The sequence below is a fragment of the Coenobita brevimanus genome, chromosome 25 (genome assembly GCF_032717465.1).
Source record: "Coenobita brevimanus isolate Jiangsu-jjx chromosome 25, ASM3271746v2, whole genome shotgun sequence".
Taxonomy (NCBI): Eukaryota; Metazoa; Arthropoda; class Malacostraca; order Decapoda; family Coenobitidae; genus Coenobita; species Coenobita brevimanus.
Window position 1 is genome coordinate 9,142,565 of NC_136978.1, and position 17,120 is coordinate 9,159,684.

General features: G+C 43.4%; 1 protein-coding gene across 1 annotated transcript in view; it reads left to right on the top strand.

Moving 5' to 3' along the window:
• Nucleotides 1-17,120, top strand: part of Als2 (Amyotrophic lateral sclerosis 2) — a 94,386-nt gene that overhangs the window by 61,277 nt on the left and 15,989 nt on the right. The window contains exons 19-20 of the mRNA XM_080267757.1: nucleotides 5,359-5,517; nucleotides 16,076-16,195. Of these exons, the coding sequence (XP_080123883.1) occupies nucleotides 5,359-5,517; nucleotides 16,076-16,195 (279 nt within the window). The remainder of the gene's footprint in view (nucleotides 1-5,358; nucleotides 5,518-16,075; nucleotides 16,196-17,120) is intronic.

Consider the following 17,120-nt stretch of genomic DNA (forward strand, 5'->3'; position numbering starts at 1 on the left):
GCATAGGGCTCGAAAAGAGGTTTACAGGGCGAAGTCTGAGTTGTTGAGACTTTTAATTGATAACCTAAATTGTGTGTAAGGGAAGAATATGATTTTTAAGGTGGCAGATTAGATGAAGAGGGAGAAGAGGGATATCATAGGTGAGCAGTGTGTGAAGAATGATGAAGGAAGGGTTGTGGTGAACAGCAGGGATATTAAAGACGCATGGAGAGAGCACTACAGCTGGTTGTTGAATGAGGAGCATGACTGGGACAGAGAAGGTTTGGAGCATGCAGATCCAGTGTTTGGCCCTTGGTCTTTGATTGATGCTGCTTCTGCGAGCAGGGCAATAGGCAGGATGCAGGTGGGGAAGGCAGCAGGTGTGTCTGGGTTGACAGCTGAAATGTTGAAAGCCTCAGGAGATACAGGAGTGAGGTTAGTCACTGACCTGGTCAGTACAATTATATACAAGTGTGTTGTCCTAGATGATTGGCTGAAGAGTGTAATTGTAAATGTGAACAAGGGGAAGGGTGATGCCCTGGAAAGAGGAAATTATAGAGGCATAAAACTTTTAGACCAGATAATGAAGGCAATGGAGAGAGAGAGAAGGTATGATTAGAGAAAGAATGAATATTGTGATGAGATGCTGTTTGGGTTTATGCCAGGCAAAGGGACCACTGATGACATATTCATCGTTTGACAACTTCAGGAAAAATATATAGGAAAGAAAAGGGAACTATATTTTTGTTGATTTGGAGAAGGCCTTTGACAGAGTCCCTAGAGAGGTGGTGGAGTGGGCAATGGGAAAGTTTGGGATCGAGGAGTGGCTGGTTAGGGTCGTTATGGCCATGTAAATGGGTGCTCGCACCTAGGTACGGGTGAATGGAGATTTGAGTGATGAGTTGTCCATGAATGCTGGTGTGCACCAGGGGTCAGTTTTGAACCTCTTGTTGTTTATTATGGTACTTGAAGCCCTCTCACGTAACTTCAGAAATGGACTCCCGTGGGAGATGTTGTTTGCTGATGGTTTGTTATTGGTTGCAGAGAATGAAAGGGAGGCAGAGGAAAGATTTAGGAAGTGGAGAGATGGTATGGGGCACAAGGGCTTATGTGTAAATGTAGATAAAACAAAAGTAATGGTATCTAGGGCTGGGGGCAATACTATCAAAGAAGAGGGAGAGTGGCCATATGCAATTTGCCACAAGGGCATGGGAAGTAATTCCATCTTGTGCAGCATTTGTGATAAGTGGGTGAATAAGAGATGCAGTGGTATTAAAGGTAGACTGTGAGATAATGCTGATTTCAGGTGTGCGGTGTGTCGGGGAGAGCATGTGGATGTTGCCAGGCGTGAAAGGATTGAACTTCCTGGTGAGTCTCTTGAGTGTGTGGAAGAGTTTTGTTATTTGGGAGACATGTTATGCACTGGAGGTGGGGCAGGAGATAGCTTTGTGGCTAGAATGAGGAGTGGTTGGAAGAACTTCAGGGACCTGTTGCCCCTGAAGACATTGAGAGGGCTCTCCCTCTGTGCTAAGGGATCTCTGTATGCAGCATGTGTTAAGAGTGTAATGCTGTATGCTGGTGAGACAAGGGCAGTAAAAGAAGAGGATATTCACAGGCTGAAATGCGCAGAAAAGACAATGATTAGATGGATATGCAGTGTGTCCCTAACTGTGAGGCCTGGGGGGGCTAGGTTTACAATAAAAGAGTTGAAGGGTAGGGTGGGACTGGAGTGTATTGGTGTTGTGATGAAGAGAGATAGATTGAGATGATTTGGGCATGTAGAGAGGATGGGGGATGATAATTGGGTGCAGAAAGTGAGAAGCGTGAAAAATGTCGGGGGTAGGGTTGCGTGAGGTAGACCTGGGATGAGGTCATTGAGTGTGACTGAGGGATTAGAGACTGGATTGGGAAGCTGCCAGAGATCGAGCAGGATGGAGAGCTGCCATTAGTTGACCAAAGCCAACGCATGAAAGCATGTTGGAGCCTTCAAAAGCGAAACAAAATGAGATGATGAGGATGATATATATATATAACAAGAAGTACAGGGTACAATACTTTTCAACCATTATTATCAAACAGTTTCTCAAGACAAAGCTATCTATCTATCTGTTGCCAGACGCCTTAATCCTGTACGGGGTGGCCACAAACAAATTGCTTCCACGTCGCCCTGACCCCCGCCATTTCACTGCCTGGCTCCCAACTCACACCCCCCTCTCTCATATACCTCTCCACTCCATCCTTCCATCTCATCCTCGGCCTCCCCCTCCCTCTCCCCCCCTCCACCTCACTCACATACACTCTCCTTGTCAGTCTCTCACCCTCCAGCCTCTCCACATGGCCAAACCACCTCAGTGTGTTTCTCCTAACGCTTCCTATCACATTCACATCCACACCACAACGTTCCTTTATATCCTCATTTGTCAACCTGTCTCTCCATGTGACTCCACAGGCTCCTCTTAAATAACTCATTTCCACTGCTCTCACTCTTGACTTGTGTCCTTCCAACAACGTCCAAGCTTCACCTCCATACGTTAGAGTTGGTATCACAATACTGTCATGTAGTAACTTTTTCACTTCCATGCTCACTTCCCTGTTTCTTATCACTGCTTTCAAGGAACCAGCAACCTTTCTTCCTTGTTGTACCCTTTCAAGCACTTCACCCTCCAAACTTCCATCCTTACTCATCACACTCCCCACATACTTAAACGTACTCACATTTTCCATTTCCTCACCATCCAATCTCGCTGTACATTCACTGACTTCACCTCTCTCAAAGACCATCACTTTACTCTTCCCTACATTTGTCTTTAGATTCCATTTCTTACACACTCTCCCAGACTCATCCACCAAGCCATTCAGCTCCCCTTCGTCTTCACTTAACAACACAGTATCATCTGCAAACAACAGTACAGGGAGTTTCCAAACACTACCCTCTCTCACTAGGGCCACTCCAGCATCCACTGCCCTGCCTTGTATCTCTTTTATTACCCCATCCATGTACAGATTGAACAACCATGGAGACATGACACATCCCTGTTTCAACCCAACCTTCAAAGAGAAAAATTCACTCAGTTACCATCCACACGCACTGCAGCCTTAGCACCATCATACATACTCTTCACAGCATTCAACAACTTCCCATCTACTCCATATATTCTTTCTACAATCCATGTCAATCCACCCTATCATATGCTTTCTCCAGATCCATGAAGGCTGCATACAACACACACAAAAAAAACATGGATTGTTATAGTGTTTGTGAATGAAAGACAGCTAGACTTCAAAGATAATGTTATGATAATGTAACAGGTCTGTGCACAATTTTTATGTGATTATATATATGTTTTGACCTTCCGACCATGAAGTAGTCACACGAGACAAGAGATCTGAAGAAAAGTTGGAGTGGTAGAAGATTTGTGAGAAAGTGTACGAAGAATGTATATCACCTGTACACTCTGGCCACCTTGCAGCCCCTCACCTATCCATGCCTGCCACCCTTCACCCCACCACCCCTGCCATCATATCGGGAGGAGGTAGTGAGGCCCTTTTTAAGAACCTGGTCTTTGAGGCTGTTGTTGTCAGGCTGGAGTGACCATGAACCAGAAGTAAAAAGAGATTAGATTACTCCTACCACTGTGATCAACCTGTCACCCTCTGAACTATTTTAAACACATTTCTCTTATGACTGATGTGGCTGGGTTAACACCTTCAGTGTGTAATGTCTTTCCCAAGCCAACTCAGAGAATCTTGTATGTGCCAGAATATTGTGGAAGATATGCTTTGTCATTGTAATGGTTAATGGACAATGTGCAGTCAAAGAAGGCACACATATAGGGTACCAAAGGAAGTCTCTGCTTGAGGGTCATGTTTGAAGAGGAAGACTGTAAAGTCTTTAAAAGAGACTGAGGATAGTGTCAGAAGAGGAAGACTGTTAAGTCTTTGAAAGTGAGATTGAAGATGCTGTTAGAAGATGATGACTGTACATTGTATAGTAGAAGAAAGTGCAGCAGAACACTGGTCAGAAAGTGAGAGGAGGAAGTGGGAGTGTCAGAAAGTAAGAGAATTATGTGAGGACCAAATAGCTTGGAGATGCTGGTGTCATGACCATCCCCTGTCCGGAGGCAGGAATGAGCCATCCATCAAAATGTATGATGATAATAATGATTTTTGCCTCTTCAGCCTGTGGTACCTTTCCTATGTTAGATAAAATTTAAAGCTGTCTTGTGGGAGCAAAATTAAACAGAATTCTTGCTATTTTGGTAAAGGGGTTGAAGCACCAGTATTTGGATGACTTAATAATGTGTATGATCAACTGGTCTTATATGGATGTCTTACTAATATGAGCTTAGCCAGTCACACCAGTCAATATAAATGGACAGTGTTTACAATTGCCTGGCAGGTGATTGTTGCACAGCAATGGGGTAAGTTATTTGTTCTCTAATTACTGTATAAGGATTGTAAGTGTGGCTGATTTGGCTTTGGAGTGTTTTTCTGCTACCATTTATCAGCATTGTATTTAACTTGTTCCATGGACATCTGGTTGTGGGAAGTTGACCATTTTACTGTATATTGTGTGTATTGAAATTAACAGCGTGTAACTGAGTGATAGTGTCTTCACTAATTATGAGTGAAGGGAACTGGGTTGTGGTTGTGTGAGTTTGGTGCTAGCTACATTTTATCTACACATCTCTTAGTTTGAGGAACCAGTTCACCCTTCATAAGACAACAGAAACATACTGTACATTCTTCATTTGCTTGACAAGGTGAGACATCATGTACTTCCTTTTTGTACATTGGAAGTGGATTATGATGATAGTGATGATGATGATGATGGTGGAGATTGGTTATGATGATGATGGTGGTGGTGGTGGTGGTGGTTGTTGTCATTAAATTCATGGGCCAAAAAGTTTAGCAAAAAAAATTTTTGTAGGTTTGGGTTAATGGAGTAGCTGACCACCTTTTATTTTTGATGGTCATGTGTGGTGTTTGGTCTGCTATATCATTTTGTCACTGTAAAGGAGGAGGTATGTACTGCTGTTTTTATCTTTTCCTGTTGAGAGCTCTGTGATGTGCTGCTGGTATCTACTTCTGTCTTTCTAAATCTTGCCCAATACTTATCTGGGAAATCCCATATATTGTACTGTAGTGTTTCTAAAAATTCCCTATTTCCTTTTTGAGGCTATTCCAAGTTTCATCAGTTAATTTTCCCATGTAATTGTATAGTACTTGACACAGATGGCCACATGCGTAAGCCTTACATTATGGTGGGGAAGACAAACCCCTGGTGTATGACAATAATTCATGAAGCACAAGATGACAAAATGCCTCTGGTTTCTTTATTGTTGCTAAAGGGATTAACTGTGTGTAAAAATTGCTTAGGTGTGGAAGACACTGGCAGGCCGACTGGACACGGAGAAGCAGGTGTGGATGCGACAGGGTGGACCGTCAGACCTGCTGGAAGGCCTTGACCGTATCCCTGAGCAGAGCACGGAACTCAACTACCAGATCTTCCTCCAGATCCAGTCTTATTTAGGCAAGGTCAGTACTTCATGTATATAATGGCGGTCCTGTCAGAAATAAGTCAGACATCAGGGACCATATTTTAAAACTCACTGAAACTAAAATTATGCATAAGACTGCTTTCATATACATTTGCCATCATTCATATACCCAGCAAACACTTTCCAATCAAAGTAGAGTGGATATTGAACTTTGACATGACAAAATCTGAAAAACAAAAATAATCTGTGATAAGGTATTAACAGAGACCTGTTTTCATTCATTCATTCATTCATCATCTAATCCAGTGTTACCCCATGAGGAACGTAGGAGCCCGGGGCTAGGGAAGTTGGTCCTAACATTAAGATGAGACTGACCAACCTTGCTAATCCCTGAGTGGCATTAAGTGAGCAATAAACTCTAACCACCCCAGCTTAAAAAAAATAAATAAATAAATAAATAAAATTATCAGACTTATACATTGTCACCACAAACACATGCATGAATTTATCTTGAAGCCTGTTCAGTATACTCATTATAATTGCAGGAAGTCCTCCTCATAAGTCTGGGTTGTGTTCCAAAGTATTATGACTTTCTGTACACTAGGTACTATACATATTACTTTATATGTTGGGAAGCTGACAAATCATCTTTAAAGGTAGCCGTGGAATCTTAACTTTTTTAGTATGATGACATCTTTTATTCTTGGTATCACCAAATTATCTTTTTCAGTTTAGCAGAGATGTGTGGTAGGAAATAGGATAGAAACAAACTCCATTAATTCATCCTACAAGAGGCCTTCCCCATGTTGCATAAACCTGTTGGGTGGCAGGAAAATGTATTGAAAAGATGTTCTTGGGTTGATGGGATTCTTACTTTGTGGAAAAAATAAAGATTGGGAAGGGCCTGCACAAGGGAAATACAATTTCACCAAAATTATTTACAGCATGCCTAGAAAGATGAGACTGTACAGAAAGATGAGAATGTACAGTGAGGTTGGATGGTGAGGATATGGAGAATGTGAGTGCATTCAAGTACTTGGGTAGTGTGATGAGTAAGGATGGAACTTTAGGGGATGAAGTACATGAAAAGTTAGAGCAGGGAAGGAAGGTTGTTGGTTCACTGAAAGCAGTGATGAGAAATAGGGAGGTGAGTATGGAAGTTTAAGAAGTCACTGCATGATAGTATTGTGATCCTTACCCTGACATATGGAAGCGAGACGTGGACCTTGCAAGAGGGGAACAAGTCAAGAGTGAGAACAGTGGAAATGAGTTACTTGAGAGGAGCATGTGGAGTGACATTGAGGGACAGGTTGATGAATGAAGAAGTGAATGAATGTTGTGAGGTGGATGTGGATGTGGTTGAGAAGATTAGGAGAAATACACTGAGTTGGTTTGGGCATGTGGAGAGAATGGAGAATGAAAGACTGACTAAGAGGGTGTATGTAGGTGAGGTGGAGGGAGGGAGAGGGAGGGATAGACCAACGATGAGGTGGAGGGTTGGAGTTGAGAGGTATATGAGGGAGAGGAGAGTGAGTTGGGAGGAGGGTAGTCAAATGGTGGGTGACAGAGCGACTTGGAGGAGTTTTGTCTGCAGCCACCCTTTGCGGGATTAGGGCATCGGGCCATAGATAGATACTGTAGATAAATGCCTAGAAAGTATTTTCAGAAAGCTAGACTGGGAAAACAAAGGAGTGAACATAGATGGAGGAAAGCTAAACCATTTAAGATTTGCAGATGGTATTGTTCTAATCTTAGAAACAGCAGAGACATTGCAAGAAATGTTAAATGACTTGAGCAGAGAAAGTCTCAATGTAGGGCTAAAGATGAACCGGAGTAAAAGTAAAGTAATGTTTAATCCACTAACACCAAAGAGCGTCATCAGAAAAAGCGAAGAAATTCTTGAAGAAGCCGAGGAGTACAGTTCTATCTATCTATCTATTGCCAGACGCCTCAATCCCGTTTGGGGTGGCCACAAACAAATCGCCTCCAAGTCGCCCTGTCCCCCGCCATTTCACTCCCCTGCTCCCAACTCACACCCCCCTCTCTCATATACCTCTCCACCCCATCTCTCCATCTCATCCTCGGCCTCCCCCTCCCTCTTTCCCCCTCCACCTCACTCACATACACTCTCTTCGTCAGTCTTTCACCCTCCATCCTCTCCACATGGCCAAACCACCTCAGTGTGTTCCTCATAACGCTTCCTACCACATCCACATCAGCACCACAACGCTCCTTTATATCCTCATTCGTCAGCCTGTCTCTCCATGTGACTCCACAGGCTCCTCTTAAATAACTCATTTCCACTGCTCTCACTCTTGACTTGTGTCCTTCCAACAACGTCCAAGCTTCACTTCCGTACGTTAGAGTTGGTATCACAATACTATCATGTAGTAACTTTTTCACTTCCATGCTCACTTCCCTGTTTCTTATCACTGCTTTCAAAGAACCAGCAACCTTTCTTCCCTGCTGTACCCTTTCAAGCACTTCACCCTCCAAACCTCCATCCTTACTCATCACACTACCCAAGTACTTAAACGTACTCACATTTTCCAATTCCTCACCATCCAACCTCGCTGTACATTCACTGAATTCACCTCTCTCAAAGACCATCACTTTACTCTTCCCTACATTCACCTTTAGATTCCGTTTCTTACACACTCTCTCAAACTCATCCACCAAGCCTTGCAGCTCCCCTTCGTCTTCACTCAACAACACAGTATCATCTGCAAATAACAGTACAGGGAGTTTCCAAACATTATCGTCTCTCACCAGGGCCACTCCAACATCCACTACCCTACCTTGTACCTCTTTTATTACCCCATCCATGTACAGATTGAACAACCATGAAGACATGACACATCCCTGTTTCAACCCAACTTTCAAAGAGAAAAATTCACTTTGTTCACCATCCACACGCACTGTAGCCTTCGCACCATCGTACATACTCTTCACAGCATTCAACAACTTCCCATCTACTCCATATATTCTTAACACTTTCCACAATCCTAGTCTGTCCACCCTGTCATATGCTTTCTCCAAATCCATGAAAGCCGCATACAACTTCTTTCCCTTCTCTAGAAACTTTTCCACTAAAGATCTGAGAATGAATATCTGATCTACACAACCTCTTCCCTTCCTAAAGCCTCCCTGTTCTTCTCCAACTAATTGCCCTGTTCTTTCTCTAACTCTGTCAATAAGTATCCTACCATACACTTTTCCTATTATACTAAGAAGACAAATGCCCCTATGATTACCACACACTTCTTTTTCCCCTTTTCCTTTGTACAAGGGAATAATTATACCTGACTTCCAATCCTTCGGGACTCTACCTTCCTCCCAGGCCAATCTGCACATCTTCCACATCCATTCTACTACTATCTCTCCCCCATGCTTCAGCATTTCACCACACACTCCATCAATTCCTGGGGCTTTCCCTGATTTAACTTTCTTCATTGCTTCCACAACTTCTATCCTACAGATTTCTTCCTGTCTTCTCACCTCCCTCCTTCTCCCAGCCATTCCCCAGCCACTTATACTCGCATTACTTCCATCCTCCACGTTCAACAATTCCTTAAAGTGTTCTCTCCATCTGCTCACTTTTTCTCCCTTCTCCACTAGTAATCTACCATTTTTATCTTTCACTCCCCTGCTAACTTCACTTCCACCCTGTCTTACTCTCTTCACCTCTCTCCAGAACATTTTCTTACAGTCCCTCCACTTTACATTCAAATTCCTTCCAAATTCCTCATCCACTCTGTTCTTACTCTCTCTTACTAATCTTTTCACCTCTCTCTTTCTTTCTGCATATAACTCTCTCTTCCGCCTCTCAACCTCTTCCACGCCCCTATTTCTCATCCATTCATTGTATGCTTTCTTCTTTTGTGCCACAGCCTGTTTCACCTCTTCAGTCCACCACGCTGTTCCTTGCACCCCTCTCCGTCTTCTCTTCCTTCCACACACCACATCACATGCTGCACATATTTCTTCTGTAAATATTCTACACCTTCCACATCCCCCATCTGCTCCAATTCATATTTGCCCAATCGTTCCTCCACTTCTTTCTTATACTCTGCCTTTTTCACATCCTCTTGTAACCTTTCCACTCTCCTTGCAAGTACTCCTTCCTCTCGTCTTTCCCTTCTTCTATTCCTCCATCTTACTTGAACTTTAATTCTGGCCACCACCAAGTAGTGGTCAGAGAGTCCACTCCCCCAACCTCTATAAACTCTTGCATCCAATATACATCTTCGCATCCTTTCATCCACACACACATAATCAATCATTGCCTTCCTTTCATTCAATTCACCACCCACCCTTCTCATCACTCGCCATGTATACCTGTGGATCATTTTATGCCTGAAGAGGGTATTGGCTATCACCAACCCCCTCCCAGCACAAATGTCCACTAACGCACTCCCATTCTCGTCATGATAGCGAAACGAAGACACATTACAATTGGATGGAAAGCTTTCGGTAAACATAGAGACATTATGAAAATTAGCCTTCCACTTTGCATGAAATGAAAAGTAAAACAAATGTATAATTCCAGCTATGACATATGGTCGTAAACCTGGAAACTGACAAAATCAGTGGAAGATAAGTTAATCCGTTCTCAGAGAGCAATGGAAAAGCCATTGTTGGGAATATCTTTAAGAGACAGGAAAAGATCAAGTTGGGTGAGAGAGCAAACTAAAGTCAAAGATATTATAACAATTATAAAAGAACAGAAATGGAGGTGGGCAGGCCATGTAGCAAGAATGTTGGATAACTGATGGAGCAAGAGGCTGACTGACTGGACACCAAGAGATTGTAAGCATAGCAGAAAAAGGCCAGACAGGAGATGGAGAGATGAGATACAGAAATCTGCAGGGAAACCGTGGCAAAGATTGGCTTAGTCAAGGAATTCGTTGGGGGAGGTTTTTGTTCAGCAGTGGACTTGTAAAGACTGATGAGATATAGATAGATAGATAGATAGATATCATCATCATCATCATCATCATCACCACCCGGACCTCCTTTCCCACCTTAGGGCAGGGTGAGGAGTAGCAATGTCCAGACAGCCCAAATTCGCCCAATCCAATGAGCCATGCTTCCATTCGCTCACCATTCAAGCCCCCGGAATCAAGCCCCCTGTGGTGGGGGGGGGGGCCACAATCTGGCAGCACTATAGGGTGGTACTGCTACTCTGCGGCCAGGTTGTGTTAGGAAGAATACTGCCACCGTATTCCCTGCATGTCATAAAAGGTGACTAAAAGGGGCAGGGTGGAGGGACTAGGGACCCCCTCCTCTGTTTTTTAATTCCTAAAAAGAGACAGGCCAGAGAAAGGGATGGGGGATTGAGTTATCCCCGTACCCTGAAGACTGGGTCTATGAATGTGTGTGGATGTAGTACAATTGAGGCTAAAAGGGAGGAGACTGGGAGAATGTTTGTGAGAAGAAAGTTGGATGTGTTAGCTTTGAGTGAAATGAAGATGAACGGGAAGGGTGAGTCTGTGTCTGGAAGTGTGAATGAAAGATTGTCAGGTGTTGATAGAGGAAGGGCAAGAGAAGGTGTGGCCTTGTTAGTAAGTCCGGAAGTACAGCAGTGTGTGATTGAATGGAAGGAGGTGTCATCGAGACTGATATGGATGAAAGCGAAATTTGAATGTGAGTTGTGTGTGTTTGTGAGTGCATATGGGCCTGGTAGTGAAAGGGATGAAGAAGAGAGGGAGTCTTTCTGGAATGATGTTGATAAGTGTCTGCAGAGATTTTGAGTGAATGTGAATGTGGTAATGATGGGAGATTTGAATGCTAGAGTGGGAAATGTAGCAGTTGAAGGTGTTGTTGGTATGCATGGTGTGCCTGGAAGAAATGAAAATGGGGAACGAATGATAGGGATGTGCGTTGAGCGAGAGATGGTGAATGGAAATACCCAGTTTGAGAAGAAAGGTATTTATAAGTATACATGGGTGAGACAGGAGGGTGGAAGGGTTGTTGATAGAGCATTGATGGACTATGTGGTTGTGTCTAGGAATGTAATAGGAAGATTGTTGGATGTAAGAGTTTTGAGAGGGGAGGGTGGAGGTGTGTCTGACCATTACCTGGTGGAGAGAAAGTTAAGAGTAGGTAAGAGATGGGTGAGAGCTAGGAGAGTTAGGTGTGGCAGGGAAGTTTTGAAAGTGAGTGAGTTGGATAAAAGAGAGAAAATGATAGAGTATCAGGAGAAATTGAAAGATGAATGGAATGCAGTGAAACATCAGGAAAATGGCAGTGTGGAGGAGGAATGGCAGTTGTTTAAGGGTGCTGTGGTGGGGCATGTGGAAGAGGTGTGTGGTGTGAGACGAGTGTGTGGTTGTGTAAGAAAAGGAAGTGAATGGTGGTGCAAGGAAGTAAGTATGGCTGTGGCTGAGAAGAGACGTGCATATGAAGTGTAGCTGCAGAGGAAGGATGAGGTGTCATATGAGAGGTATAAGGAAAAGAGGAATAGGGTGAGAAGGACTGTGCGTGATGCTAAGGTGGCAGCAGATGAGAGGTGGGGTAGGTGGTTGACTTAGAATTTTCAACAGAATAAGAAAATGTTTTGGAAGGAGGTGGAAAGGGTGTGAAAGGGAGATTCTGGGAAGGAAGAGCGAGTAAAAGCAGAGGATGGAAGGATGTTCATTGAGATCGATGCAGTAAGGAAGAGATGGGCAGAGTATTTTGAAAGATTGTTAAATGTAGAGGAGGAAAGTGAGGCTGAGATTGTGGCGGATGGAAGGGTGCAAGGAATAAATGTGTTGGGAGAGTTGACTGATTCTTTGATCATGAAGGAGGTATTGCAGGAGGCAGTATAGGAGATGAAAACAGGGATAGCTGCAGGTATGGATGGGTGTGCTGTGGAATGCCTGAAGGGTGGTGGAGCGACTATTGTTGACTGGTTAGTAAGATTGTTGAATGTGTGCTTTGTGAAAGGTATAGTGCCAGTTGACTGGGCAAGTGCTTGTGTGGTCCCGCTGTATAAAGTTAAGGGTGATAAGTATGAATGTACTAGCTTTAGGGGTATAAGTCTGTCGAGTGTTGTAGGTAAGGTATATGGTAGAATGTTAATTAAGAGAGTTAGAGAGGGTACAGAGGGAGTGATTGGTGATGAGCAGTGTGGCTTTAGGAGATGTGTAGACCAGGTGTTTGCTGTGAGACAAGTGTGTGAAAAGTATTTAGCGAAAGGCAAGGATGTGTTTTGGACGTTCATGGATTTAGAGAAAGCGTATGATAGAATTGATAGGGAGGCTTTGTGGACTGTTTTACGATTGTATGGACTTGATGGTAGGTTACTAAAAGGGGTGAAAAGTTTTTATGTATGTAGGAAAGCATGTGTAAGAGTGGGAAATACTGTGAGTGATTGGTTTCCCGTGAGAGTGGGTTTGCAGCAGGGATGTGTGATGTCGCCTTGGTTGTTTAATATTTATATGGATGGTGTTGTAAGGGAGGTGAATGCAAGAGTTTTTGGTGGAGGTCTGAGTCTGGTGAATGTTGATGGTAGAGAGTGGAATCTGAAGCAGCTGCTATTTGCAGATGATACTGCACTGGTGGCAGATTCAGAGGAGAGATTGAGACAGTTGGTAGAGGAGTTTGGAAGGGTGTGTGAAAGGAGGAAATTGAAAGTAAATGAGAATAAGAATAAAGTGAAGAAATGTATGAGGTCGGTAGATGGTAGGAGGATGAATATAGTTTTGAATGATGAGTTGCTTGAGGAGGTAGAGTGTTTTAAGTACAGTATTTAGGGCCACATGTTGCTGTGGATGGAAGAATAGATGCAGAAGTGAAGTTTAGAATGAATGAAGTAGGAAAGGTGCTGAGAGGAATGAAAAAGTGTTTAGATGATGTTCGCTTAGAATATATGTAAAAAGAAGGCTGTATGAGGGTGTTGTGGTACCGACTGTGTTATGTGGGGCTGAAACATGGAATATGGGTGTAGTAGAGAGGAAAAGTTTGAATGTAATGGAGATGAGGTGTCTGAGGAGTATGTGTGGAGTGATGCGTATGGTTCGAGTGAAGTGCGAAGGAACACTGGAGTTGTTCGGAAGATGGCTGATCGAGTTGAGCAGAGGGTGTTGCGATGGTTTGGGCATATGGAGAGAATGGATAATGAGCGATTGGTGAAAAAGATAACAAGATCTGATGTGAGAGGTGTAAGGCTGAGAGGAAGACCACGAATAGAATGGATGGATAGTGTGAAGAGAGCGTTGGGTGCGAGAGGGATGTCCGTTGAGCAAAGAAGAGTGGCTGTGCATGACAGAAATAAATGGAGAGAAATTGTGAATGGATAAGTGATGATGCAGCCCTGAGGGGATATTCTCCTGCATTTGATCTGATCAGCTGATCAGGTCAGGTGCGGTTAAGGGGATGGGTCTATTATGATGTGGCAAGGGTAAACCAGCTCTGCTGTCGGGCCCTGCTGCAGATGTCACTGATTACACTGTGTGGTTGACCCTTGTGCAGTGTGGTGTGGTGAGGGTCTGTCCCTTCTCCCCTTTAGGGCTAAGATGCGAATGAATGTGTTTGAGTGGATGAGTAAATTGGGAGTGTGTCGTCCTGTCTCGGCTACCTCCTTTTCCTTGGGGAAAGCAGCCTAGGTATATAGATAGATAGATAGATATCATCATCATCATCATCATCATCATCGTCATCACCCGGACCTCCTTTTCCACCTTAGGGCAGGGTGAGGAGTAGCAATCTCCAGACAGCCCAAATTTGCCCAATCCAATGGGCCATGCTTCCATTCACTCACCATTCAAGCCTCTGGAATCCTGGCTCTGTCTGATATGCCAAACACATTCACCACCTTCTGTAGCTTCACATAAATGTATCCGATAGAGTCAGTCTGGATGCTGTCACGTTAAAAAGGGATGCCAAATCCTTATTCGTGCACTTCACCTCACAATGTTCATCCAGCCAGCTCGATCTCTTGTCAGTCCCCTTGCCTCGCCACCTTCCAAACTTCTGTTCCTCATACATGCATCCACCATATTCCTCCACCTTCTCCTTGGCGTACCTCACCTCCTCCCTCCTTCAAATTCACTCAGATATACCTTTTTCACCACTCTATTGTTATCTGTTCTCTCCATGTGACCATACCATCTCAGTACATTCTCTTTGATTCTGGTGTCCACAGACTTCCTCACTCCACATCTTTCACAAATCACATTATTTCGTATCCTGTCTGCTCTCTGTACTCCACATACATTCCTCAGCTGTCCCATCACCACTGCTCTCACTCTTGACTTTTCATTTTCATGCCGCACCATAGTCTTACATCCATATGTTAAAGTTGACACTAACACTCATTTATGTAAGCCTCATGCAGCTGCAGCACTCAAGCCTCTGTTTCTTGGCAAGGCCTTCATTGCACCAGCTACTTTGCTTCTGTGTGTCACTCTATCTTCCACTTCTGTTGCACATTTTCTTCTCTTTTCTATCACTGTACTCAGGTATTTGAACTCTCTCACCAATTCCGGTCTCTCTCCATTCGGTGTAACATTGCACTGGGAGTCACCTTCTCTCTCAGTAACCATCACTTTACTCCATTCTGCATTTACTCTCAAGGCATGACACTCACAGGCATCAGCAAAGCTCTGCACTAGTCTACCAAGTTCTTGTCTGGTACATATTTGCGAGTAGTACTGCATCATCAGCATACAACAAATTTGAGTTACAGTATTCCATCCATCACCATTCATTACCAACGCCATCCCCCTCTCCATTACTTGTGTTTTTTCTTCTCATCACTCCATCTATATATATATATATATATATATATATATATATATATATATATATATATATATATATATATATATATATATATATATATATATATATATATATATATATATATATATATAGATATACATAGATATATATATATATCCATATATATATATATATATATATATATATATATATATATATCCATCCATCCATCCATCATCTAATCCTACGTTGCCCCATGAGGAGCGTAGGAGCCTGGGGCTAGGAAAGTTGGTCCTGGCATTTAAGATGAGAGTGACCAGCCTCACTCATCCGTGAGTGGCATTACATGAACAATAAACCCCAACCACCCCTTGGATATAAACCTTCACCGGCTCAATCCGATTGGAGCACCTTTATTACCCACTAAACCACCAGGAGCCAAAATTTGGTTATATGGTTACCACCCAGCGTAGTAAATGGTTTCCTGGTGTACAGGAAAACCTTTGGCTTGTCACTCAATGTAGAGTCACCCACAGGCAGAAGGAAGAGGAAAGAATGAAGGAAAGAAAGACAGAAGAGGGAGTGTAAAGACACCGGCAGGCAGAAGAAAGTGGAATATATATATATATATATTTGCTTCCTACGTATTAAGTGGGGTTGGTGGAGGATTAGTGCCCCTTCCCGCAAAACAATTAACTCTAAGCCTTGGCCACCCCGTTTTTGGGATACATGGCATCTGAAAAAAAAAATATATATATATATATATATATATATATATATATATATACACACACACACACACACACACACACACACACGGTACTCTGAACTTGATAGCTCATTGCAGTGTTCTTTGTGGAAGGTAATCTTAAACGGTATGTTTCCAGGCATTCAGCTGTCCTCTACACCCCCTGGGCCAGCTTCTTCAAGGTCTGGTGGATGCATTTAGAGCCACTTATGGTGGTGTGGTGGCACACCCACGACTGCTGCCTTATGCTGTGCAAGAGGTGAGATCTCTACCACACTGCACCACACTACCACACCAGCCTTTCACCATGCTACTGTACTGTTTGTCTCATTTGGGTATTATTCATCCATTGATTCACCCTCCAGTTTTATTTTTTTCCCACATCAGGAGCAAAGGAGCCTCTCATTTGCCCCTCAGTAGCATTGTGTGAGCCACAAACTCCAGTCTCTTTTTGGATACTGGGTATAAGCTCTTGCCTTAACCCACTGAACCACCAGGCATCACCTATATACAGTATATAAAAGAGCCATGTTGTCTGTTTGTTTGTCCTTCAGTCACACCCAAACCAAGGGCCACAGACCCCCAGACCCAATCAGGGTGACCCAAGGATGATTTTAAGGGGGTCAAAATACAGATCTGAGTCATTTGAGGTCACTGGTAGAGTCTTTGCCTTTTTGGCCTGGGCAATTCTGGGTACCCCTGCTGCCCAATTTTTGGCATAGAGACTCACATGACCTTAAGTTTGGACATAGGCTATGTGAGGTTGACCTCTGAGGTCATTTGAGTTCACCGATAATACACGCTCGTACAACTTGACACAGCAGCCCAATTTTTGGCATGGAGACTCACATGACCTCCAATTTGGACATTAGCTACGTGAGGTTGACCTCGGAGGTCATTTGAGGTCACCTATAATACACGCTTGAACGACTGGACCCAGCAGCCCCAGTTTTGGCATAGAGACTCACATGACTTCCAGTTCGGACATAGGCTAAGTGAGTTTGACCTCTGAGGTCATTAGAGGTCACCGGTTGGAGGTCATCTGAGGTCACCGGTAATAGTAAACAAGTGCGCACAAATATTGTGCGTTAGTCTGCGAAAGCTAAAATAGAAAGTTCCTGGACCTTTTATAATCCCTCTTCAAAAGCATAATAGGTACATGGTCCTTCTGGAATAGAGACAAA